The 27036-nt window shown below is 39.8% G+C and overlaps 1 protein-coding gene across 4 annotated transcripts in view; it reads left to right on the forward strand.

The window, feature by feature from the left end:
- Positions 1-27036, forward strand: part of EEFSEC (eukaryotic elongation factor, selenocysteine-tRNA specific) — a 330059-nt gene that overhangs the window by 251800 nt on the left and 51223 nt on the right. For all 4 annotated transcript variants that reach the window (XM_031956346.1, XM_031956327.1, XM_031956355.1 and 1 more), the window contains exon 6: positions 8623-8779. In XM_031956346.1, the coding sequence (XP_031812206.1) occupies positions 8623-8779 (157 nt within the window). The remainder of the gene's footprint in view (positions 1-8622; positions 8780-27036) is intronic.

Raw genomic sequence — 27036 nt, forward strand, 5'->3', positions numbered from 1 at the left:
GTTTTCCCACATCCCCTCCAACATTCATCATCAGAAAAATAGTCTTTGCTCTCAAAGATTTTACATTCTAATGAATGAAACCAACTCCTAAAAAGAAACTGAAAGGGAGGGATGGGAGAGGAGAGGGTGCTCTTGACAGGTCATGGCAGAGGAAGCCTGGAGAGGAATGAAAGTCCTGAAAGAAAACAGCTAGTGAAAGGGAGAGGTCCCAGGAGCAGACAGGACTTTGAGAGTGAAAAATCCCAAGCAGGAGTGAATTTCAGGGTAAAGAAGTTTCTGTGGCCTGGTGGGGAATGCTTGGAGAGCCAGGATTACAGCCTAGGGAGGTAAGCCAGTTATGTCTCTCTGTCATTGAAGAGTTCAGCAGCAAGCCATTCACTAAAGACATTGTGTCAAATTCACTGTATGCGTTCTTATAAAACTTCTGTTTTATAACTATCTATTTACTAGTTCTGCTCTATCCTCATCTATTCCCTATATGACCTAAGGTGAGCTCCTGCTTCTCTATTTCCTCAAGTTTCTTAAACATCCTCATTTACTCTTATTCCTTCCCTCTGATCCCGTAAGAGGAAGCATCATCACTGTTCCTTATTAAGGCTAATCCTTCTATCTGCCCCTGGTCCAGTTCTCTCCTACTCCCTTTTTGTAGTGGCTAGAAACTGGAAACTGAGTGGGTGCCCACCAGTTGGAGAATGGCTGAATAAATTGTGGTATATGAATGTTATGGAATATTATTGTTCTGTAAGAAATGACCAGCAGGACGATTTCAGAAAGGCCTGGAGAGACTTACATGAACTGATGCTGAGTGAAATGAGCAGAACCAGGAGATCATTATATATTTCAACAACAATACTGTATGAGGATGTATTCTGATAGAAGTAGATTTCTTCGACAAAGAGACCTAACTCAGTTTCAAATGATCAAGGATGGACAGAAGCAGCTACACCCAAAGAAAGAACACTGGGAAATGAATGTAAACTATTTGCATTTTTGTTTTTCTTCCCAGGTTATTTTTATCTTCTGAATCCAATTTTTCTTATGCGACAAGAGAACTGTTAGGTTCTGCACACATATATTGTATCTAGGATATACTATAACATATTTAACATGTATGAGACTGCCTGCTATCTAGGGGAGGGGGTGGAGGGAGGGAGGGTAAAAGTTGGAACAGAAGTGAGTGCAAGGGACAATGTTGAAAAATGACCCATGCATATGTTCTGTCAATAAAAAACTATAAAAAAATAACAAGGCAATTAACAAGATAATTTTTTAGATCTCATCATTTTGATGATAAGTAGAATTTACCTAGTGATTTAAGATTTGTCAAATCTATCTAATGTGTGCTTGGGCGCAATACACATATATAATCTCATTTGCTCCATTCAACAATGGGGTAGAGGGAACCACTGGAGGAATGTGTTAAACTTAGGATGGGGAGGATTAAACCTGTACTTTAGGAAATTGTTTTGGTATTTGTGTGGAAAATAAATTCAAGAAATCTGAAGCAGAGACACTAGGAAAGAGGAGATGACAGTCTTCATTAAGGGGGTTGTTTTGTGTATAGTAAGAAGGGGTCAGATCCAAGAAATGCTGCAGCGGTATAAACAAGAAGACTTGGCAAGATTTGGACACGTGGGGTGAGCATGAGTGAGAAGTCAAAGGTAATGTCAAAGATGGAAAACTGGGAGACTGAAAGGACAGTAGTGCCCTCCCTTACCATAAAGCCGGGAACTTGGAAGAGGGAAGATAATGTTTTGGAAATATTGACTTTGAGATTTTCTTGAGATTCTTTTCTGCAGACCAACTAGTTTGAAATATGCACTAGAAATGGTGGTGTGGGGCTAGCGTTTGGGAGAGCCTGGAGAAAGCTGAATAATCAGATGTCTGCTGATCCACCTCTCTCCCCCTCCATGTCCCTCCCTCTCTTTTCCTCTCCTTCCCCTCTCTCTTTCTCTCTCTCTCTCTCTCTCTCTCTCTCTCTCTCTCTCACACACACACACACACCCCTAATAAATTGCTCTATATACCATAAGCACTTAATAAATGTTTATTGAATTATTGCATGCTTAAAGTAGATTGACCTCTAAAGTCCTTTTACAATTTTGAAATTCTGTGAATCTGTCTTTTTCCAGTAATATACCCTACGCATGGAGAGAGTACAGGACTTGGAGTCAGGAAGATTTGGGTTCAGGTCTTGCCTCCAATACTTAGTAGCTATGTAATCTGAGCAAGTCACTTCCCTTTGCTGAGCTTCAGATACTCTCTTAAGACAGGGCATCTTATCCACTTGTAGCCTCTTTTTGCCTGAGAAATTTTATACAACCCTGGAGATATAGGTATATAAAATAGATCTACAAATCAAATATTTACTGATAATAAATCAAAAGGAAATTTATTTTTAAATATATATGTATTATATATGTTACATAATTTTACATTTATTAAAGATGAAAGTAAATTTGCATACTAATGAGATGGATGTTTGTTTATTTTTACATACAAAATTAAAGTATGATGGAATATTTGATACCTTTTATTGTTGCCAACTTTTTCATAATACCCAAATTCAATTAATTATGTGACTCCATGTGAAGTCAAAATTCCCAGGTTAAAAAGTTTTGACCTAAGACTAGAAGGTGTAGATGGGTTGCCTCCTGTGTTGGTAGAGGGAATTTCTACTACAGAAAATCACAGGTCCTTGATATTGATCTCTACGAAATAAAGTCTCATAAGGCTACCCCCTAAGGATTCCCTTTAACTAAATCCAGTGTTAAAGAAGATTGTATTTTAACAAAGTTTTTATGTTATCATGTTATGAATCAATTGATAATCTTTTCAAGCATTATAATAAGAATGTTCTACAGAATTATATATAAAGACATTATATAAATGATGCTAATATCCACCACCATGAGTTGTTTTTTCAGTACTAGGGATGAATTGACACCCACCCACACAATCTCTTTTTTTTTTTTTCAAATAATAACTTTATTTTCAAAATACATGCAAAAATAGTTTCCACCATTCACCCTTGCAAAACCTTTGTTCCAATTTTTTTCTTCATTCCTTCCCTCCTACCCCATTCCTTCCCTTAGATGGCAAGTAATCCAATATATGTTAAACATATGTAATTCTTTTATATATTTTTTCACAATTACCTTGCTGTACAAAAAATCAGATCAAAAAATTAAAAAGAGAGAGAGAAAAAAATCAAAAAGCAAAGAAACAACAATGAAAAAAGTGAAAATACTATGTTGTGATCCATATTCAGTTCCCACAGCCCTTCCTCTGGATTGACTCTCTGATGGCTCTTTCCATCACAAATCTATTGGAACTGACCTGAATCAAAAGAGCTACACACATCAGAATTGATCATCACATAATCTTGTTGAGTACAATGATTTCCTGGTTCTGCTCATTTCACTCAGCATCAGTTCATGTCTTTCTAGGTATGTCTGAAATCATCCTTCTGGTCATTTCTTACAGAACAATCATATTCCATAGCATTCATACACCATAACTTATTCAGCCATTCTCCAACTGATGGGCATCCACTCAACTTTCAATTCCTCACACTACAGAAAGGGCTGCTACAAACATTTTTGCACATGCACCCATCCAGTCTTGCACCATGACTAGCCCAGTGGCCAGAAGAAAAGTTTAGTTTGTGGCTGTGAAAGGGCAAAAATAACATGTGTGGGGCTCAAGTCTGCTTCTTAAGGGTCCTGACTGTCGGGGTTTCACTAACTGGTGCTACTTTCTATGTGGTTGTAGCATGCCGGAATGTCAGCGGTAGCAGAGCCCAAGGTGGTTGGGTAGGAGCCAGAACTAAGAAATGGCCAGCCATAGATGGGAGCAAACAGAATCAGGCAGCATGTGGGGACAAAGGGATGAGTTGAGAACAGTCAGTTGATAAGTAAGTACCTCCTACATCTCAGACCGTATGCAAGATGCTAAAATATTGTAGGCAAAATTAATAGTCCATACCTGTAATGTCCAGGCTAGCTCTCTGGAGGGCCTCAGGATCAGTTGTTCAAGTATACTTTTTCAGAGTTCCAGCCCTCTATACCTACCCTCAAAGGGCTTTCATTCTCTTGGAAGATAAAGGGGTGGGGGGGCTTGGGAGGCCCTGGCAGCTGAGAAGATCAGGAAAGACTTCATGTAAAAAGTGGTCCTGAAGCCAAACATTGGGATCTAGGGTTTTTAAGAGGGGGCAGTGAGGCAAAGGTACATCACAGCCACAGGAGAATCCAGGAACAGGGAAGGCACCGATATCTAATAAAGCTGGAAAACTTCATGGGGGCCATGATGGGAAGAAGTGGCAAACAGGAGTTTGCACTTGATCCTTGAAAATGGAATAACAATAAGTTACATTTATATAGTATTGACTACATGTCAGGCACTGTACAAAGTGCTTTATAAATATTACCTCATTTGATCCACGCAGGAATCCTGGGAGGGAGGTGCTATTATTATCCCCATTTTATGGAAGAAATGGAGGAAAACTGGATTAAGTGACTTGCCCAGGGTCCCACAGAGATTAAATATCTGATGCTGGGCCCAGTACTCTCTTCACTGCACCACATTGGAATTTAGGTAGCAAGGGAGTGACAGTCAGACCCCGTACATGAGAAAAATGACTAGCAGCTATGAATTGTCAGGTGGGCAGTCCTGGAGATCCTGAACTAGGGAACCAGCAGTCAGTAGACCAGTTTGCCTGGAGACCAGAGTTCATGAGGGGATAAAATGTGTAATCAATCTAGAAAGATAATGGTGTGAGATTATATTAAGGGATGTAACTGCCAAACAGAAATGATTGTCCCCAGAGATCAGACTCTCTTCTGCACTATTATAATAATCCTTGGCCTCAGGTCTCTTCTACTCCACTGCTTGCATTGAAGTGATTTTCCTAAAATGTGTGCCTGGCTGTCGCTCTCCTGCTCTATAAACCCCAGTGGCTCCTGCTTGCTTCTCAGATCCAAGATGTTTAAATCTCTTCTAGCCTGGAAAGCCCTTCATACATTATTCCTCCCCATCTTCACTTTTTGGCTTGGGCTCTTGTCCTTTCTGCTCCCTTTTGTCTCTTAGAATCCTGGATTTCCTTCCAAATTAGCCCAAGGGCTGCTACCTCCATGGAGTTTTTCCTGGTTCTCTTAGCATCCCTTCTCCTTAACAAATATTTACCTTTTACATTGTTATTTACTCCTTAGTGTCCATGTTACTTCCCTGAGGTCATAAGCCACTTGTGGATAGGGGCCAGAGGCCTGGCCTGGTGTGCAGAATAGCCACTTGTTGATCAGGGGAATGACCTGCCCTCAAAAAATCTACATAAATGTGGGGGGGCAGTACAAACACTGTGTAGTATGTGAGACAACAGCATATAAACATATCACAAGGAGTATGTAATAAACTGCCGGAGGAGTGGCACCTGAATCAGTTAACAAATGTTTTTAAATCCCTACTATGTGCAGAGACTGTGACAGGCAAGGATCACTGGGCAGGAGGATTCATGGTGGGACAGTAGTTTCTATTTAGTGGGTCTTGAACCCTGGAGGATTCAGCATGATGGTCCATAGCTTGTAACTAAACATTCCTTAATGGTACCTTAAGTAGCAAATAATCACCTATTACAAAGAATACGTGTGTATCTGTATTTGTAACACACACGCACATATTCCTTTTCCTTTGTGCATGTTTGAAGCATTATAAGTTTGTTTCTGCAGCAATTCAAAGCTGGGATGAGTTACAAGTGGGTCCCAAATTCTCATTGTGGTTTTTATAAACACTTAATGAATAAGTCTAAAAGAACAATGTGAGTGGTATATTAAGTTAACCTGGGGGTTCATAGCACTTTGCTCTTTTTGTTGTTGCTAAAAGGAGCAGAAGTCCCTGGGCACCACTCTTAGGCCAGATTTGGAGGGCAGATCCTGGGTGCCCCCAGCGCCAGCGCCGCAGTGGATCACTCTGCTCAGTGCCTGAGGGCAGATCCTGGGTGCCCCCAGCGCCAGCGCTGCAGTGGATCACTCTGCTCTGTGCCTAACCCCGGAGCTCTCTCACTCCTAAGTGTGAAGTAAGGGAGTTGGACCAGACCACCTAAAGCTTTTTCCAGGTTGAAATCCGGTGCCTTTATGAGCTGAGGTTTGGAAAAACTGAATTTGAAATTATGGGGATGGAGCATTTTAAAAATGACTTATTTTTTTCTTTCCTTACCTTACTATTTGGGGAGGAGGAAATCTTTGTAACAGATTGGCATAGTTATCTGCCCCATTTTCCTCTGCTCCACATACATATAAACTTAGAAAATAAATTGGGAAGTGATCATCTATTAACAGGATACTTCTTTATGAAAGGATTCATGAGGTTCTTTAAATAACAAGGTCCCTCCTCACATTTACATTAGGCTTTATACTAATGGGGTTAACTCTTGTTGCAGTTTGTTCATCCCTCCATTGCACAGTCCCCCCACAGCAGAGCAGAGGGAGGTCTCCCCATCTCGCCAGTCTGTGGGTAGCCAGAGGGTGCTGCCCGTTTGCCTACCACCTTCACCAGCTCATGTCTTTCCTTTGGGGGAATTGGGATGAGAGAAGATGATTCTGTCAGCATGTTTTGTAAGCTTTTCTGGTGCTAATGGAGAGCGGGAGGAGGAGATAGCGATTCATTTAAATTACTGAGAAATGGACTGGGTAAAAACAAACTCCTGAGCAAGTCTTTGACCTTTGTAGATTCCAAATAATAATGAAAGAAGTTTGGCCTTCTTAAGGATGTTAGAAGGATCTCTGTGGGGGGTTCATTCCAGGTGTGCCGGGTTTGGTTTTTAGTGGGACCCATGACTCCAAAAATGTTCCCATTTAGTCTTTCAGACAATAGATGTGGGATAGCTACCACAATGTAGTATTGTCTTCCTATAAATTATGAGGGTTATTTTTAAAAAGAAAAAAACCACCCCACAAAAGTACTGGTTCACAGTAAATAAACAGTAAGAGTCATGGTTAGAAATGTTTTAACACAATGCACGTTGGAATCATGTTATATATAGACATACATATACATACACACAGATGTAGTTTACAAATGCTGTCCTTTTATGTGTGTCCCTATGTATTAAGAACTTATTATGTACTATATATGTGGGTGTGTTTAATTTGTTTTCTTTTGAAGTAGTTTCATGTCCATTTCTTTTAATGATTTTTAATTTGTGCTTGTTCCATTTCTATAACATAATATAATTTTTTTAAAAAGGTTGCACATGAAACTGCAAATCTGTTAATGTACAACTTGCTATTCCTTTTAAATTTATCATGTAAATATTTTCCCTTTTTTTTCTTTTCCCTCTATCCTAGAGATGTGTGCCATTAAACACAAATGTGTATGTTGATATAGAATTATTCTATACATGCTTTTATTTATCAGTTCTTTCTTTGGATGCACATAGCTTCTTCCTTCATATGTCCTTCGTAGTTAATTTGGATGTTTGTAATAGTCAAAGTGACTTATTCACAATATTGCTGTTATTGTATACAGTATTCTCTTGGTTCTCTCATTTTTGTCTTCATTATTTCCATGGTTTTTAATCTCATCAAATTTATCAATTCCTTTTTAAATTAATAATATTTTATCTTTTTCCAATTCCATGTAAAAAATAGTTTTCAACATTCATTTTTGTAAGATTAAACTCATTTCCTATAGCATGGCAGTTTCCAGCACAATCATATACCTCAACTTGTCCAACCAGTCATCTAACTTAAAAAGTCAAACATTTTATTCATTCAACAAACTGTTGGCTAGAGAAATCCCCAGATCTTCAACCAGGGCTTGATATTTTTTGTTGGGGTAAAATCCAGACTTGTGATTCCATTAGTATGGGAAATTTCCTTGTGAGGAAATCCCCTCTACCAATGCAAATTAGCAGCTTCTCTGCAATTTTTAGTCTTAGTAAGCTGCCAAATCATTGAATTAATGACTGGCCAAGGACACACAACTAGTATTTATTTATTAGAGACAGGACTTGAACTCAGATCTGCCAAGCTTCAAGGCCAGCTCTCTCTCTTTCTTATGCAATGAGGCCTCTTTTACTGTGTTCCTGTTTTCATCCTGGCACAGGGCTGGGAAAGCACAGGCTCTGGGAGGCCTGCCGGGCAGGAGAGGCTTCAGGTCTGACTGGTGACAAGCTGTGACCAGTCTCATTCCCTTCAGAGGCTCGTCACCAGATATCTGTAGCAAGGCTTCTTACCTTTTTTCCATTCACATCCCCTTTGTGTCTGACCTGTGACCTCAGGCATATAGGTATAAAAATAAGTATACAGTTCAAGCATTTACTGATAATAAATCATTGCTTCACAGCCATGTGGGGTCATCACTCACAGTTTAAAAAGCTTTAGTCTACAGTATTTGTCTGTCTCCCAAAGTATAAGAGAGGTTTCAGTGAGTCCTGCTAGAGGGAGGACCTGCAGCTGCAATCAGGTCTTTTCAAGTATGTAACTCTAGTGGGGAAAAACTCTAAGAAGATCGTCTGGAGATCCAGGCTTCAGGGCTGGCTCTCTAAGGGGGCATGGCTCTGGAGGGGCTCCAGGGTGACCTTTCAGTACTAACCTTCAGTGTTGTGACCCTTGTCTTTTTTCATAGGTGATTGACGATTACAATGTGATTGGTCGGTCTTTGTTTAAGAAAGAGACCAACATCCAGATCTTTGTGGGGCTAAAAGTCCACCTCTCATCAGGGGAAAGCGGAGTCATCGAAAGTGGCTTTGGCCAAAGTGGAAAGTTCAAGATCCGTATTCCCGGTGAGTGTTGCTCTTCTCAAGAGGGTATTTGCACAAGGATTGGGGCATCCCTGCTGGAAACCTCTTTATCCATGATTATCCATCTAAGTGATTAGATGCTTTAGGAGGTATTTGTATTCCCTGGTCTGAGAGATAGCAATTTCAGAAATGCAGACTTAAGATCTAAATAAAGGGATCAAATACTTGGAGCTCGGAAGACGGGCATGATCAGCCTTAGCTTTTTTCTCTATAAAGTGGTGCTAATCACCTTTCTATCAGAGAATTATGAATGTAAAAAGTAGATGATGCAAAAAAGTAAGATCAGCCCTTAAAGCACTATGTAAATGAAAGCTATTATTATTACTTCGATCTGTGGAACTAGATTATGAACATTTAAAGAATTGCAGAAGCAGTTGATGAAAGCCACTCTTACAATTGTAGAACTGTGAGTGTGGACAGATTGACAGGCTAAATGGGTCATGATGCCCCCAAACAGGAATATCTGAAGTAAAGGAATGAAGAGAGAGAGAGAAGTGTTCAATAATTAAACAGCCATTGGCAAGAAGAAGCAAATCAACCCGAGTCACAGCAGATCCCATAACAGGAAAGTGGTATTAGCTGGTGTGGTCACATGTTAAATGGGAAAATCCAGGTTTCCTGCCAGAGGACAGCCCTTGTGGATGACCTTAGCCAAGGGAAGTTCTTGCCATCATCTAGGAAGTATGCTCCTCACCCCTCCCCACTAATATAAACAGATGGGCATTCCCATATGAAAAATGGAGACTCCTGAGCAGCTTTTTGGGCTCTGTTCAAGAATTCTTCCTTTGCAATCAGTGTTTATTAGGATACATTATAGGCCCAAATCAAGACTCTAACTTATTTTCCTTCTTCTCTGATCTGTGACAAACTTGGCACTTCACCATAAAACAGACTGCAGCAGTAGACAAAGTAGAACTATCTCCAACCATTGCACTTAGCAAGTCAAAGGGTGATTTAGTAATGAACACTGGTTAAACCACTCTGTCTGTTTAAGGATGGCTGGGCTACAGAGGGAGGGGAGGGAAATGGTAATGACGCCATTTGAGTCAACTACAGTTCACATTCCATTGTTAGGTCAGTGTTGCTTTTTTAATGTGTCTGTATCCTGTTTGTGGTTTTTTTTTTTTTAATTAAATATAACTGGTTAGATTCCTCTGACCCACCCACCATCTTCTATCCCTCCTTCTTCTCTGCCCCCCACATCTTTGGCCTGCCTTTTCCTGTAGATTCCTTCTATAAAAAATTACTCTTAATGTTTTTGAAGTGCCTTAATTGTTAAAGAATCTTCAATAAACTAAAGTCATCTGATACTAGGGGAGGGAAAAAAATGTCCGTCTACGAGTTAAAAGCTGCTTCAGCCTAAGAGCCCCAGATTTAGTTTTGTGTTATTCAAAAGCCAACTGGAAAGTGAAACAAGATCTTTTGAGTGGGTAGATCCCTTGGTGGGTCTGTCACTCGTGATAGCTCAGGTTTGCTAGACTGCCTCAAAAAGGCTGCTGTACTGGGAGAAACAGTAGAATCTGGCTAAAGCCAGCAGTTGATCTCTTAAGGAATGTTTGAACACCATTCTGGGAAGGAGCAATAGAGCTGGTCTTAATGACACAAAGTGGGGAGTTTCTTCTGCAAACTGATTTCAGAGTCTTTGGGGCTCTGACATTTGAGTGGGAAGAGGATTCACTTTTCTGTTATTACTGCAGATCTCTACCTCTCAAGGTACTATTACTCTTGAAAGGCAGCATGATAAGGAAAATAATCCTTAACAGACTCAAGATCTTTGTGGTGCAAATAGTGGAAAGAGTATTTGAACAAGGAGCCAGGAAGTCCAGCACATCCCTGCTCCATCACTTTCTGGCTGAGTGACCTCTCTAAAAACTCAGTGTCTTCATCTGTTAATTGGAAATATAACACTTTAATCATAGCCCTCAAGCAGTACTTCTTAGAAAAACACATTGTCCTTAAACCATTATCCCTATCTTTCCTCCTAAAGCTCTTAGTTTCATTTATAAAATGGGAATAATCCTGACACTCCACGTACATTGAGTTTGTGTTCAAGATCAAATGAGCTAATAGTACTTGTGAAGGTGCATTATGTTTCCACACAGCAGTCTACATTTATAAAGTATTTTATGCATTTGCCTCCATATTGGACCATACAACAGCCTTCTGAGGCAAATAAAATTAATCTATCATGGTACCTGAAAATTATATATCATGCATTACAGAAGTAGAGGGAGATAATATTTTTAAATAATTTTTCCCTTTTTGGTCAGCCTCAGCTCATCATCTTTTTGCTTTGCATCTGATTAATGGGTCCAGTTGTTGAAATCAGTTCTGAAACTGAGTCAACTCTAGGGTAGTATAATGACTTTAAATTTCATACTGCAAGTTGAGAGCAAGATTAAAAAATCACGTATTTCTGTTTGTTTTTACTTAGGGTACCTTGTTCATTTGTAATGTTTTCCTTAATAAAAAAAAATTTCACATCTTCTTCCTCATTTCTAAGACATTTCACATAAGCCAAGTCTAATATGAATTTATTTTGTACTTGGGTACTATCATGTCATCTTCATTTGGAATGAGTTACAATGACAAGCTTTGACTCTTCATTTGGAACAGATCCGCAAAGCCAATACTAGGAGAGCATTATTTAGTTCTTTTGTTTGTCTGTTTTGCTATTTAGAATTGTAATTTGTAGATTCTCAGGGTGGTGCTGATTGATAACTTCCTACTTATCTAAACTGGGTTGGTAAGATGTGTCCTGACTACTCTGACTACTATAACTTTTAGAGTCATCTCTTGGAAGCCAGCTGTCCTTAAGCATAGGACCATTAGCTAAGTCCTTTAAGTTTTTAGGAGCAGGTGACCCTTAAAAAACTAAGGATCCCAAAAAATTAACCAGAAAGTCACAGAAACTAAGTACCAAGAATGCACTGAATTGATAATAAGGATAAAATGATCTCTGATTATGTGTATGTGTTGTCTGCTTCTAACAACTCTCTGACTTACAGGAGGATGAGTTCTAATATGAAACATCTCTGAACTACGTTTTCTTGTGTAGAGGCAAGGTGCAACAATCAAATTTTAAGAGACTTAATGTCTTCAGTCCAAACTCTGAGTAGATCTTGTATAAGTCTCTTATGTGCCTCATTTACCTTATCTACAGAGTAAGAGAGTTGTGTTAGATTATCTCAAAGGATTCTTCCATATGTAACTATTTTTTTACCTATCTACCTTATGCAGATGAAAATTTGCAAAGGTTTCTACAACTAGACCTAAGTAACCATGATAAATTAAAGATTGATCTAGAGTGGGAGAAATCAAATTATTAATACCGCTGGAATCATTAAATGGATAGGGTCTCTGAGGCCCTTCTCTTGGGCTCTAGGAATATATGAACTTGTTCCTTTTCCATCTCTTGGTGAGTATGCTCAACATCTGTGAGCAAATGAGTAAAGTCATTCTCATCGCTACATTTTCAACCCACAGACACACACTCCTCAGTGCCACAGTGTGGGGGAAAGCCATTCTGTGCTCAGGAAAGACTTGTTTCACTGTTGCTGCAGGGTGGCTCATCCAGAAGAATTCAAGCCAGGAACAATAGAGTTCCGTGAGGACCTTGAGTGTTGTTAAAGTCAGCTTTCTTAGTCATCTTTCTAGTCCAGCTGGTAACAGCTTCAAGCCCAATGGCACTTATTCTTATACTGGGGAGACAGAACTGTCTAACAGAAGCACAATTCTAAGCTTTAGTCCTCTCTGTGCCAGTAACTAACTACATGATCATATAATGCTTACTTGGTCTCATCAAGCCTTGATTTCTTCATCTGAGGAATGAAAGGGTTGGAAAGGTAGGTGGTCTCTGAAGTTTATTTTAAGCCAGAAGTTTTGTAATTATGAAATCTAGGAATCTAAGCTTCCCTTCCCTTCTGTTTTAGGGTTCAGAGATATCATTTGGTCTGAGGACTTGCCTGTCTCCATAGTTCTAACTCTAACTCAGTCGAAACACAGAGCAAACTCCATCTCAGTATAGACATTAGAATTGACGCAGACTAGTCAGTAGTCTAGTCCTGTTAATTCTACCTTGGCAGTATTTTTCACATACATCTCTTCACTCCCTTTCACACTATCATCACCTTAGTTTAGGTCTTGCCACTTCTAATCTAGACTATTGTAATGACTACCTTGTTCTAGTTCTTCCCTTTGCCAATCCTTTCATTATACAAGCGCCAAATTAGTCTTCCTAGTGAAGAATCAGGTGAGGGACCATTTTTTTTTCTAGAAAATCTTTTCATACTCTTCCACTTGAAAGTGCTCTCTCTTCCAGTTTTCCTCTAGTACTTTTTCTACATTTCTTCTTTCTCCAAATCTCATCCTACCTTAGGTTGCATTTATCTGTCTATCACATCATATCCATTCTAGTAAACTGACAGTTCTTGAAGGAGAAGAATTTTGTTGTTTTTCATCTTTGTTTTCCCAGTAACAATGCCCAGTAACAATCTAATACGTAAATTATAAGGGATCATTTTTGTTTCTGTTTTTGATTGCTGTAAATCCCACATCCTTCATCATCCCCCAGCATTCCAAGTCTTCTTGGTTCCATCCCTTGTGCTCATTCTCTCTCTCTCTTTCTCTCTCCTCACACAGCCACTGTCCCATTACTTCTCTCATGATCTCCTGTGAGAATCCACTCCCACTTCTCTCCCTCTTCTTCATAGAACTGCTAAAATGTTCTTCCTGAGACCTCTGTCTTATGTCACTTTTCTACTGAAAGATCTAAAAGAAAACAAGCCCCAAGCCTTTTGTGGCTCCTCATTGCCTCCAAGAGAAAATACAGAGTTCTTGGCCTTGCATCCAGACCCTCCAAAGGCTGATCTACACTTTTAATGTTATTTTATATAGCTTCCCTTTGGGAACTCTATATGCCAGCCAAATTGAATGCTTAGTTTCTCCGCACTCATTAGTCCACTGTCTCCATGTATTCACTCGAGCCATTTTGTGAAAATGCCTTTGATTTCTTTGTCTCAGAAATTCTGTCTTCCTTCAAGATGACTGAGGTGCCATCTCCTCCTTGAAATGTTGGTGATTTTAGTTCTGGATTTCTTCTCAATTAAGAAATTATCAGACAGGTAAACTTAATCCCATAGTTTTCAATAAACCTAAAGGCCTTACTAGGATAAGAGCCTATTATTCAACAAAATCTCCTGGGAAAACTGGAAAGTAGTCTGATAGAAATTAGGTTTAGACCTAATTTAGACCAAAAAAATAAATAAATAAAAAGTTCTAAATGAATAAATGACCTAGCTATAAAAAGTCGCATCATAAACAAATCAGAGAAGCAAAAAAGAAAATACATTTTACAACATAGAAGAGTTCAAGAAATAGAACCGATCACAGAAAATAAAATGGATAATTTTATAAAGTTGAAAATTTTTTATAAAAACAAAATTAATATAATTATTAAATTATTAATATAAAAGTTATAAAAACAAAATTAAGTAGGAAAAAATATTTGCAGGAAGTTTCTTGAGAAAAGATCTGATTTCTTCAGTTTATGAAAAACTGATTCAGTTATTTAAGAATAACATCTCTATAAATAACTGGTAAAACAATATGATCAAACAATTCTCAAAGGAAGCAAACAGTAGCCACATGAGAAAAATGTTTCAGATCACTAATAGTCTGTGAAATACAAATTAAAACTTCTTACCTGTTAGATCAACAAAGATGACAAAAAAGGAAAATTGCAATTAATAATAGGTCTGCAGGAAGACAGGCAGACTGGTACACTGTTGATAGAACTGAAGTTGAGTATCCATTCTGGGAAACAATTTAGAATGATACCCAAACAGATCCTAAACTGTACATATTCTTTAATTGGTGACAACCCTTACTAGTCTCATACCCTAAAGAGATCCAAGAAAAAAGGGAAAAGACACACACACACACACACACACACACACACACGTGTAGGTATATTTATAGCAAACAGTTTATTTTTGTACACAGATACTACCATAAAATAAAAGGAGTGTCCATAATTTGGGGAATAATTGAACAAATTACGGTATATGGAACTTCATTACTTCATAAAAAATGGCAAAAGGGATAGTTTTAGAGAAATTTGGGAAGACTTCTGTAAACTGATGCAAAATGATGTGAGTAAAGTCACAGGAACAATCCGTATATTAAAGACAACTTTGAAAGATTTAAGAACTTTAATCAACCACAACTGCAGAAGACTGATGAAGAAGCATGCTGCTGACAAAAATAAGACAGACATTTTTGGACATGGCAAATGATTGTATTTGTTTTGACTGACCGTACTTATTTGTTACAAAGATTGTGTTTTTCTTTTTGTTCTGTGAAATGGGGCCTGTGGTGAAGAGAAAAAGGCTAATAAAACAAGAACAAAAAAGAAAAAAGGATCATCGAAACATTGAAAAGAAAACAATTATGCAGGATAGCTTTGAAATGTTGAATAGTAAAAAACGAGAGAGAGAAAAATATGTTGAAAATTTATATATTTTAAAATGCAAGCTGTAAATAATGGAAATTTGTACTTTCACATCATTTTTTTAAAAAATTTTACATTGTATATAGAAATTTTACTTTTAAGAATGGCTTGTTCATCAAATTCAGAATTTTAAAAATTATTTTTAATCACCCCAAATTCATGAGAAATGGCCATGAGATGATGCTTCTGCTTCAAAACAGCATGCACATATATAAGAAATTAGACACTTCATTATAAAATTGATGCTATAGAACAATCCAACAGCAAAACTGAAGAATGTGATTGTGTAATAGCCTTCAACTAGAAAACAGTTATGTCATTACCAGTCATTACCAGATTTCCTCCAATAATATGTAACTAAAAATTGAATTAATTTGCTTCCCAGGCAATACATGCTACTTACTCTCATAAATCAGGGCTTCTTAACCTTTTTGCATTCCTTTTCGCCCAAGAAATTTTTATGTAGTTCCAGGTATATTGGTATATAAAAGGTATACAAATCAAACTTTTACTGCTAATAAATCATAATTGATACCATAAACCCACAATTTAAGAAGTTTTGTGACAAATTCCAATGACAAATCACATGACTTCTCAAAGCAGACTATACTGCATCTAATCCATATCAAGTGCCAACTTTCTTTATAAGCAAAAGAATTGGAGCCTTACTTTAATTCCTACAAAATTTTGTATAGCTTATTAAATTATAGACTACATTTCACATTGAAGCCCAGACAGGATGGTCACTAATACTGTTCTGGAAAACAGCTCATTCATTGGCATTGACATCAGAATAGAAATGGTATCTTTCTGTTGATCGGGCCACGTGAAGAAGGTGTATTTTGTACATTCTGAAACCCTGCTTCACGAGAGACCTCCTTGATGCGGAATGGAGTGAAATAGCTGAGTAAACACAGTCACCCCCGGCCAGGTGGGGCCTGGTGACCGCTGGCGAGCAAATGTTCCCAAAGAGCCACTCTTAAGAGAAGCTGAGGACCAAGTCATTAATGTGTTGGTAACCAGCATGTATTTCTGGAAAGGCCAGGGGGAGATCTCGGTGTCTTTATGGTCTCTTCCAGCCTGAAAACGTCAACTCTGTAGCTGCTGCCCACACATTATCAGCTTTCACCTCGTCGTCTTATGTTCTGGCTATAACAACATCACTTACAACCTTATGTTTGGCTACCAAGGGATTTCGTGGTATAGATATATTCTGTCCTGTCCAGTCTTTAGGTTATGAGTGTACATGGCATCATAAAACGTGTTCCAGAGGGCAGGTACCAGGAGGTAGGCGTATATTCTGTGGTGTCCAACACACCCACGAAGGCGACATTAAACAAGATTTCTACATCCATTATCTCTTTCTTTCCCCCGTTATGTTTTAAGCTGTAGATGCATGTTATTTCTCTTTGTCATGTCCATTCCTCTTGTCCCCTCCCTCCAACTGCTGAACACTACAACCAACCCCAGCCCAGAGGGACACTTCACATATAAATCTGTCTCCTCTTGGAAGATATTGGCTAATGCAGCATGCCCAGCTGAGCCGCCAGAGAGGCATCTTTCCCTTTATTATCCCCTCAGCAGATTAAATGCAACAGCATAAAGTCTCACTGATGGTAGTGGGTCCCGAAACCGCCATCACATTTGCACCATGATTAAACCGGACAGTCACCTTCAAGCACAGGTTGACCTTTGTTGCCCAAATATTAAAATTTATTGACTTGGAAAGTAGTCCATCATGACTTCAGTTGTGGTCAGAAGCAAGAATTGCACATTGCTCTCTTGATTGAAAGCAGAAGCCAGATAATGATTTTATTCCTTAGTTGATCCACTTTTCCTGGGGTAGCATCTAGCAGAGCAGGCCCCAGGGTCTCATGAAGTCATTGCTAGTAGGGGATCAGGGTTTTGATGTTAGAAAGAGATGCTCCTGTTCTGCTTTTTTTTGACTGGTTTTACAGAACAGTTTAACAAGGTGACTAGTTTGTCGTTATTTAAGTCAATATCATTTGAGTTTCTAAAAACATTTGAAGTTTTTTAAAGGCTGTGGACTTGGACATATGACAGCAGAGTGAGTTAAAGCTACAATGAGCAGCCCTGGGGGGCTCTCTTAGGCACACAGATCTTTGAATTTCTCTTGAGTATTTCCCTCAATCCCTTGATCTAGATAGAACTCAAATAGAAGCTTAGTGCCAAGAAAATCAGAATTCCATGAGATGTGAGCTCCATGAGGGCCAGAAAAGTTTAGGCCTTATATCCCAATGATCTGAGAAGGAATGAGTTTTTAAAAAAGAACTCCTTGGGACACTTTGCAGCATAACTTTAAGCTGTTGGGGAAAAATAGAGAGCTGAGGATACTGCTTTGTAAAGACAGGTGTTAGCCAACAAGGCCACAGGGCAGCATCCTAGAAAGCAACAGTGGCCACAGGGGCCAGCCACAGGCCTTGGGCCAGCCATCAGTTTTCTTTCTTTTGGTCAGATGGTTACTACTGACTAATGATATAATTTTTAAATCTGTCATTATCTGTTCCCTCTAGTTAAATCAACACTCATTTTGTGAGAGTGACTATATAAATACAACTACACCTTTATGTTAAGGCTCATACATCATAGCACCACCATCCATACATTTGCAAGTAACACCTGCCTAAGCACAAAGATAGATCTTATTGGGTTTCTAAGAAAAGAATTAAATGATTTTTTTTCTGAAATTCAATGAATGAAATTGTATTAACTTCATTGTATTAGCTCACTGTTAGCCCAATAAGTGGATTTCCCCCCAATTTGTTTTTTTAATGAAATTATAGAATGAGAGTTCCTGTGGTATAGCTCAGTGGTAGCAAACTCAAATAGAGTTCACTAAACTTGTACATAAGGATCCCTGCAGGCCCCACAGGGACTTGGAAAACCACATACACTATTAAAATTATCTATGTTCTATTGTATTTTTATTTGTTTTGTTAAATATTTCCTAATTACATTTCATTCTGGTTAGACCACCCTCAGGAGGGTTACAACCACAATGTTTGTATCTCTGGGGTAGTGGATAGAGTGCAGGACTTGTAATCCGGAAGTCCTAGGTTCAGATCTCTTTAGAGCCTTACTAGCTATGTGACCCTGAAAATCACTGCTATTTCTAAGCCTCCATTTTTCCTTCTCTGTTGTAATTTTAATAATAGCACCCGTCTCATAGAGTTGTGCTGATCTACAGACATGGTGTGTGTAAAATGCTTGACAGGCCTTACAGCAAAATAAAGTTGTTATTATTATTCTCATGCATTAGAATGCCTTTTAAATCAGTTCTTAAAATTCATGTTTTCACAGTCAGGAATCAGGGTTTTCTGTTGGTCAAGCTCTGTCTGAAAAATGACCTGCTTGTGCTCCGAGGTACTGACCTCACAGGGCCTGAGCTGCCAGTGCCCCGGGGCCCCAGGAGTTCTCTCAGGAGGTCTCCCAAGGCCAGACACAGAGGCCTGCAGACTTCCCCACTCCTCAGCACTATTCTCCCACCAGAGTCAGAGACAGGTGTTCTGATCAGCCCAATATTCTGGGTAACTGGGAGTTCTCTCTCATATTCCCGAAACTACCCTTTGAAAGAAAGAATATAATTAATTAGTCATCAAGCTCAGAGAATATAATTCAGTCTGTCTTTGTTAATTGTGAAGTTGCTACAGGATCTTGCAATACCTAAGCTTTATAAACAACCCATTTTTGCAGTGTAAAGCCAACTCTTGGGTGTGCGGCTTGTCTGTGATAGTGTACAACTGTGTATATAGCACGGCGTGTTCTGAAGCTCGGCGAGCAGGCCTCAGTCTGTTGCCATGGCCTTCAGGCAGTTTTTCATCCTCTCCTTTTTGATGACCTTGTAGCAGGGCATTAGCACAGCTTCCTCCTCCTCCTCCGGATGGAAAGAGGGTTGGGTTTGGATGGGCAGCTTGTGTGTCCTGGGTGTGCCATGCGGGGAGTCAGTCATCTTTACAAGGGGACGCCCTTCTTGGGGGGCATAGACACACAGAGCCTTAAGGTGGAAAGGCCCCATCTAGCCTGGCTCACGTACCTGTAGAAACCTGAATCCTGACCCGGCCCCAACACCGGGGTCCAGAGAGTGACTATGATTTGGATAAAACTCCATCTCGAGGTTAGGAACAGAGCCAGCCCTGTATCACCTTGCCTGTGGCTCCTGAGCTTCCTCTCTGCCCCCCGCTGCTGGGCTTCCTCAGGCTCCCCAGGCTCCGAGGCTGGTCATCCAACCCAAGCCCTGCCTGGCTTCTTAACAAGTGCCAGCCATCCTCCCTTCAAAGGTGTCTGTTCTATCTCTGACCTTCTGGAGCCCTTGGCGGGTCTGGCCCTGGAGCTCAGGGCTACATGCTGAATCGTCTCTGCAGGGACAGGAACCAGAGAAAGTCCAGAGCAAAGTCCAGAGCCTCCAACCTTCCACGGCTCCCGAGCCTGTGGAGCGCTGCCCCTCAGTCAGGGCCTTCACTTCTCCTTTGGAGAATCGTAGTGTTGTTCTCTCACATCCTCAGGTAGTTGTAAACACTAAGAGAGAAAGAGGAACATAACTGGCTGTCTAACACACCGCAAAGCTGAACATTTTCTGATGGCACCGAGATGGACGCCCCCCCAGAACGGTGGGGAAGGGGCAAAGGTTGCATTGCTTGGAACTCTGGGAATGATTCTTACCGAATTCTGGAAAGTTCACCCTTTCTCCTCTGTGACCTACAACCCTGCAGTGATTCTGTAACCCATAAAACAGTGAGGATGAGCCTGCGAAAGGAAACTCCTCGGCTGTGATCCTTTTGACACACATAAATCTGACTCGGCCTGGGAGGCGTGCATGGAATGATGGACTCTGGGAGACGTGCTAGCTGCTCCAAGGACTGGAAAGTCTGGCTGTCGTGGGCAAAAAGTATTAGTCCTCCTCAGCCCCAGACTGGTGGATAAAAATGGCAGAGGCGCAAACGCGGGGGTGAGGTGAGCAAAGATCAAAGGCATCAGAGGACAGGAGGCGCCTCGGCTGCGGGAGAGCCCTCCTCGGACAGCGAGTCTGCTCGCCCGCTTGCCAGTCAGGGAGTCGAGGTGATTCTCCCTCAGGTACACTTGGTCTCCTGTGTCTCTTCTTACTCCTGAGGGTCTGTGGCTTTCTGATCACATTGAAGAAATATGTCCATAAAAATGCTAATGGCTTTGCAAGATAAACTGGGAAATATTAAATAAAAGTTTAGAATTAACCCTTTTTGAGGCTGCCCTCAGTATGTAAGGAAACCTGTGATCAGGTTTTTTATTTATTTATTTAATCTTTTAAAGTTTAAAGATCTGTCCCAAGTACTCTGCATCCTTAAACATGAAAATTGTCAAAGATGGGAGAGGTCCCAGCAGGCTCACATAGACAATGTCTTCTTTTTCTTCCCACTTTCTCCTATTATTTCCATTTTGAAGTCAGTGTAGAAGAATTGTGTCTAACACTTAAGGCTCCAGGTAGAGGTTTCATATAACATAAATCAAAACATTAGCTTAAAAATATTTTTAAGTAACTATAACTCTTTCTCTGGTTTATCCAATGTGGGAAATCAGTTGATACTATGTTGGACACATTTCTAGTAGGCAATGAGAATTATTACTTATTTAAAATATTTCTTGAAACAACATCCCAAATATAGATATTTGATTTAGCCAGTGATGTTACTTTTTTGTCCTTTGAAGATTTAAGTTATAATAATAGTATTTGGTTCCTTAGTTTGTTTTTGTGTCTCTGCTTATCAATTTACATGGCAGCTGTTTCTGAGACAGTCCAAGCAAGGGAGCAATGTCACCAGCTGAATCATTCCATTATTCCTAATAGAGAAGGAGCAAGGAGCTAGTTATTTAATATTCCCATTTTATAAATGAAAAAACTGAGTCTTAGGTTGGAGAAGATGGCATGCTAAGTAACTCAACTAGCTGAACATCTTGCAAATTAATCCACTTAGAGAACTGTTATTACATGCCAAGTCTTCTCAGGTCTTGACTATTTTGTCTTCCCTGACTAGTAGTCTACAGGCACACATTTTCCACCATTAAAATGCCAACAAAGTAGAAGACGGTTTCCCTTTAACATTTGGATTAGCATCATCAGGGTCAGCCTTGTGTTCCCAAGATCCAGAAGGCTGCCCAGTTCAGTTTCTCCACAGCTCCTGCCATGCTCCTGGCTCCATTAGGTACATTGCTGAAATGAACTCTGCAAATAAGACCCCTTTGTCTCGGCTCTTTATTACATTCAGAACTTAATACAATTATACTTGGTTATATGACTGCACGTTAAAGGCCTGTTTCAACAAGAATAGGCTTGCAGTCCAATCTGTCTCTTGAAACAGATGGTAATTAAGAGTCCACTTTCCTCCTGAAAGGCAGTCCTACGTGTTTACTTGACTTGGAGATTTTTCTACTCAAACATTTGTTTTTTGGCAGTCTTTTTAAATGGTGAGGATATGTAAAAAGTGTGGATCCCCCAAGACTTCCCCAGAAGCATGTATCTTGGCATTTAAAATGCCCTAAGGCCATGGTGCTGCTGTAGAGACATGATGGTGCCACCCTGGTCTGGATCTTTGCGTACCGTATTTTACATAAAGTAAACTGAAGTATTTCCGGTCTCTGAATCCACTATGTCAGAGTTGATTAATGGGCCTATTCCAAAGCCCATAGTTGGCTACAGGAAGCACAGTCCATATAATTCAGGAGTAAAGGTTATTTCTTAAAAGGAAAGAAACAAATAAAATTAAAGAAAAAATCCCTTCTATCCTGAATTAAAATTCCTTTCTTAATGTAAAAGCTGAGCTCATAACCTGGCTAACAAGGAACACTCTTCTCAAAAGGGTCCTTGCTGCTTATTTTCCTTTTAACCTGTTTGAGCTCTGTCTGTACCTATCCTCTTCTCTATTAGTTCCTTCTCCAGGTGAGATGCACAGATGGCCTCAGGACAAGGTCTGAGTGAGAATGAAGGCACCAGTACCCATAAAGCACTGATTCCCAGACTGTGCCCTTTCTTCTTTCGCCTCCTCAGATAAGTCTTCTCTCTTGAAACTCTGTTCATTTGAAGCCCAAGAGTTAAAAATGATACAATCCATTCCAATCCAGCAAGTTTTTACTAAGCTCCTACTATATGCACGGCACTGAATAGACAAAGAAAATATGAGAATGGGAAATATTTGAGCCTGAAAGACAATACTTAAATGAAAAATTCCTAGAAATGCCACCAAAAAAAAAAAAAAAACACCTTCTTTTGGAGAGGAAGAGACCTGGGCATAGAAAGTTGGGTAGAAGAGATATTGTTGCTTAACCCAGCATTACTTTCTGTTCTTATAATCACTTTTGTTGACAATGATATTACGTTATTAATTATCCTTTCTGAGATTTGAAAAGAACCCAGTTTTCCTATTTTTACTTCCTATTCTTAAATTTTCCTTCTACCTACTCAACTACCCCATTTTTACAGTGCCACTTTGGAGCAGTTGCAGGGCTCTTATGCACCTCCAAGAATCTGTCCTTGGCCTTTCAACCAGAGGCTTTCATCAGCTGTCTTGTAAAAAAAAAATGCCTCTGCCAAGACCAAATTGACTTGTACTGAAAGATATTGGCAGGTCTAAAATTTCTACACACTTGACATTTTCAGCTTACATTAGGAAATTTCTTAGATACCCTCTAAGTGAAAAAATTCATGGGTACCAATATGGAGCAAAATGCACATGACAGAATTTCTTATTTTACTTAGAAAGTCACAGTAGCTAGCTATGTTTATGTTAATATTTCTTGGATACCATTTTTTTCCAGATGTATTAGTGAAATAAATCACTGAGGAAAGTTCATAACTGCTTTGCAGTTTTGCGAGTATATAGTGATTTTATTCTCCATCAGTGTCCTATATAAGTGCCTTATTCTGATGCAGAGGTGACCCTGAGTTTTTAAACTCTATAGAAATGGACCAGATGCTCCAGTAGTTGCTACCCACTGAAAGGATTACCACATATAAGCCCAGTGATGAAGTATGTGCTGCCATAGGTCCAGCCCATCCTGTTTCTTATAAGAGCTTGGAGGCTCATCAGTAGAAGACTCATCAAGTGATAAATGCTTTCGCCACATCTACCCATAATAACCATCTATTAAGGTATTAGAAAAGGTGTAATCTGCATAGCGGATGGTGTCCCCACACTAATGAAGTCACTGGTCCTTGAATTTCTAAAGAAGCAGTTCCTATATTCATCATTCTCCACTTACAGAAAAGAGATGAAAAGCTTGTGTAAAGGTGTTCATTTAGTGGTGATGATAGAGACAGTGTGGTATTGTCCAAAAGAACCCATGAGATAAGAAGAATCCCAGAATCTCAACAGTTAGGAGGAAACTTGGAATCATCTATTCCAACCTGTAATGGAGCAGAACTTTCTCTGTGGATGGCAAGTGCTCATCTTCCCTCAGGTTCAAGGCCCGCCACTGGTGTTAAACACTCATGTGACGTGGGACGAGTCTTTTTATTTCCGTGAGTCTGTCTTCCATGGAAGAGTAATTTCCTCATGACCTCTAAGTTATGTCCCTACTAAATCTAAGATCTGAGTTTTGGGTTTCGTTGAGGTGAGTTTATAGGAAGATGGGGTAGATTCACTCATACATATGCTCAATGTCTTATTGAGATCCTATTACATGCCATTCACTGGGACCTATGCAGGGGGTGAAGATGAAGAAGATATGACCACACTGTCATCTAGACAGCCTTCATGCTGGTTTCCTCTTGGGACCAATGGCTTTTGGTCATCAGATGACCAGCAGAGGTTAATGGGTGCATGAGACAGAGTTTTTCTTTTTGTGAAACTCACTGATTCACAGAAGACATTGAACATATATCCTTAGTTTCACTTATACGTACTTTAACCAACTGACAGCTTAAATAAACCTTGCACTGAATTGGGAAGGATCAGGGCGTCAGTCCCACCTGTGACACCCACTGATGGTATTATTCAACCATAGAGCAACTCTCTAAGACTGAATTGAGAAGGAGGTGCCAGTCTTCATTGATAGAGTTTCCTAGGTCAGTGAAATTGCAGATCCAGGCCCAGTGTACATCCTAGGGTAATCTTAGAAATTAATTCTGGAATTTCTTAGGCCTTCTATAGAATTATACGCTTTCTTGAGATGATTTATTCCAACCACCACTCTTTAACTCACCCTGATCTAATATCTGCCCTTTGTAAAATTCACAGGGAAAAGAAGTGAGTTGTTCATTCCTTTATTACACAAGCCTTTCTGTCAGGAAGTTTTTCTATATAACTAACCTAGCTCCTTCTCACCATAGCTTAAGACTTTTAATAAAAGCTCTTGCTCTCCCTCTTTGAAGAATATCTGGTCACTATCATCTATCACAGCTAATCATCCTTAAAAACAGTTGCTCCTTATTTTGCTGAAGGTGTTCACTTAAGGAAATAGTGATGGTTTTAATGTTAATTGCCTTCCCAGGCAAAATTAATTCAAATTCATACACTACACCTCCCTGCGTGTTCTTTTAGGAACAAAAACATGACCCAGGAAAGGTAAGAAGGGAAGTCTCCTCTTATCTACTGCAATTAGGTATTCACTGTTTCAGGTACAGAAAGACCCTTTATAACTAAAATTATAATTAAATTACAAATTTATTTCAGGATGTTCCCCCCCCCCCAAAAAAAAAAAAAGCTGGTTGAAAATGCAAGTTATATTTGTAGTTTGAATACTTGAATACTTGCTCCTGAACACAAATAACAGGGACTCGTTCCAACATGGTGACCAACAGGTTTTTCTGATGTTTAAACAAAACCAAATTAAAAACAAGCACTATCCACATGATAAAAATCTATAGGTTGAGACCTATGAGATCTATGAGCTCTGACAATGCCCTTTTCTTAAAACAAATCAAGCCAAACCTCCCAAACCTGAAGTACAACCAAATGGAAACTTTTGAGGCTCAACCATTTATGTATCACAGGAATCTGTCTGCAACCAGCAGTAAATTGTTAAAGGACATAACAAACACTTTTACAACCGATCGTGTAAGTCGAATCATAGGCTTATTTTAGGTGGATGTATTTACGATTTGGATCTGTTCTGTAATCCATTGAGACACCTGGGGCTCTGTGTGTGTAAACTGAGGAGCCAAGTGAGAAAAGTTGAGAAGGCTTAGGACACATCACATTGCCATTACCTTGAGTTAGTTTCTAGACATGGGCCTTGCCAAGACAGCGTTCATGAATGTTTCTCAACTAAGGATTTAATTATTAGGAGATGACTGTAAATAATAATCAATGAAGAACATTTCATATGCCCCTTGATAATATGGCAAAAAATAAAAGTAGGGCCCAGAACAGCATAGTAAGCCAGGTACAAAGCTGCCTGCTTCTCATGTAGCAGCAGCTCAGGATGGAACTGAAGGAATGCAACATTCTGATTGCCTTTCTGCCCTTAACTACCTTTGAGGAAGGAGGTGACATGTGTCATAGGATCATAAACTTAAAGCTAGAAGGAACCTGGCAGTCTAAACTCTTCATTTGAGTTACAATCCCCACAGAAGAGGTCAGGCATTGGCTCCCCAGAAGTTCAAAGAACTGAATTTTTCCTCACTTTGAAACTCACAAGCCCCTATTTACCAAAATGTGGAATAAAGTACACAGCAGTGTCTGGTGGTTTTTGCCCAGAGCATGTCCACATGCCAAGAGAACGAAAAGTGCCCCTTTGGGGCACCTTGTCATAAATGCTGGCTTTGTTTATTGGGAGCGAAGTCAGTCCTTCACCTGTCTGTGCTCTTGCTATGCAAAGACACAAAAGAAATGGAGATGTGGCCCCAGCCCCCTGATATGGTTCAGATTTGGGAAGATAACTTACTCATATGAAAAAGATGACTATTTGCAAAAAAGTATACAAAAGGGTGCAAATGGATGTGACCTGAGAAGACATAGGACCAGCAATTCATGTTTTTAGTGCTTTCAAGGCTAGGAGAGGCTTTCCTCACAGCATCCATCTTGCACTTGTTCACAGTCACACAGCTCATGAGGGTCAGGGTCTGGAGCCCCACTCAGGCTTCTGACTGAGTTTGCTATGATTTTCCTGCTCCTGCTGCCTCCGCAGGAAGAGAGTCCGTCATTGTGACTTTTGTTATTAGCCAAAGGGAACAGACAGGCTTTCTGTAGGAAGTTGCTTTTAGGCAGGTATAAAAAATTGGTTAGAGCAAGTTTTAATTAGAAACTGAGAACTTGAGGACCCAAGTGACTGACTGGACTTGGGGGGAGAAGGGGACACCGCTCAGAAGGGACAGGGCATGGAGAGGAGCCCTGGAGTGCCAGACTTTACAGTTGTGTCTCAACCTCACATTGGTAGGAAGTAATGAGAACTGAAGATAGCAAGAGGGAAAAGGAATGAAACTTTTTTTTCCCAAAGGGAAGGGGGAGAATTCTATTAATTGAATAAAAGAAACAAGTCAGTCACCATATCATCAAAACAGAATGGTACTGCAGTTCCCTTCCCCCTGCTCATGGTGACTTTCTAATTGGGGCCATCTGAGCCAGTCTTAATAAAATGTGGTGTCAGCCAAAGGTATTATCTGTGTCGGACCTAGTCTGGCAGAACTCCCTGAGGACCCTAAACGGTTGCAAGTAGGAGAGAAGTGTTGAGGCTGGCCGGCTGGACTAGAGCGTGCCATTCCATAATCAGGCGGGGATTGATGTCTCCAGTAGGTCGTGGG

Source organism: Sarcophilus harrisii, chromosome 1 (genome assembly GCF_902635505.1).
Source record: "Sarcophilus harrisii chromosome 1, mSarHar1.11, whole genome shotgun sequence".
Taxonomy (NCBI): domain Eukaryota; kingdom Metazoa; phylum Chordata; class Mammalia; order Dasyuromorphia; family Dasyuridae; genus Sarcophilus; species Sarcophilus harrisii.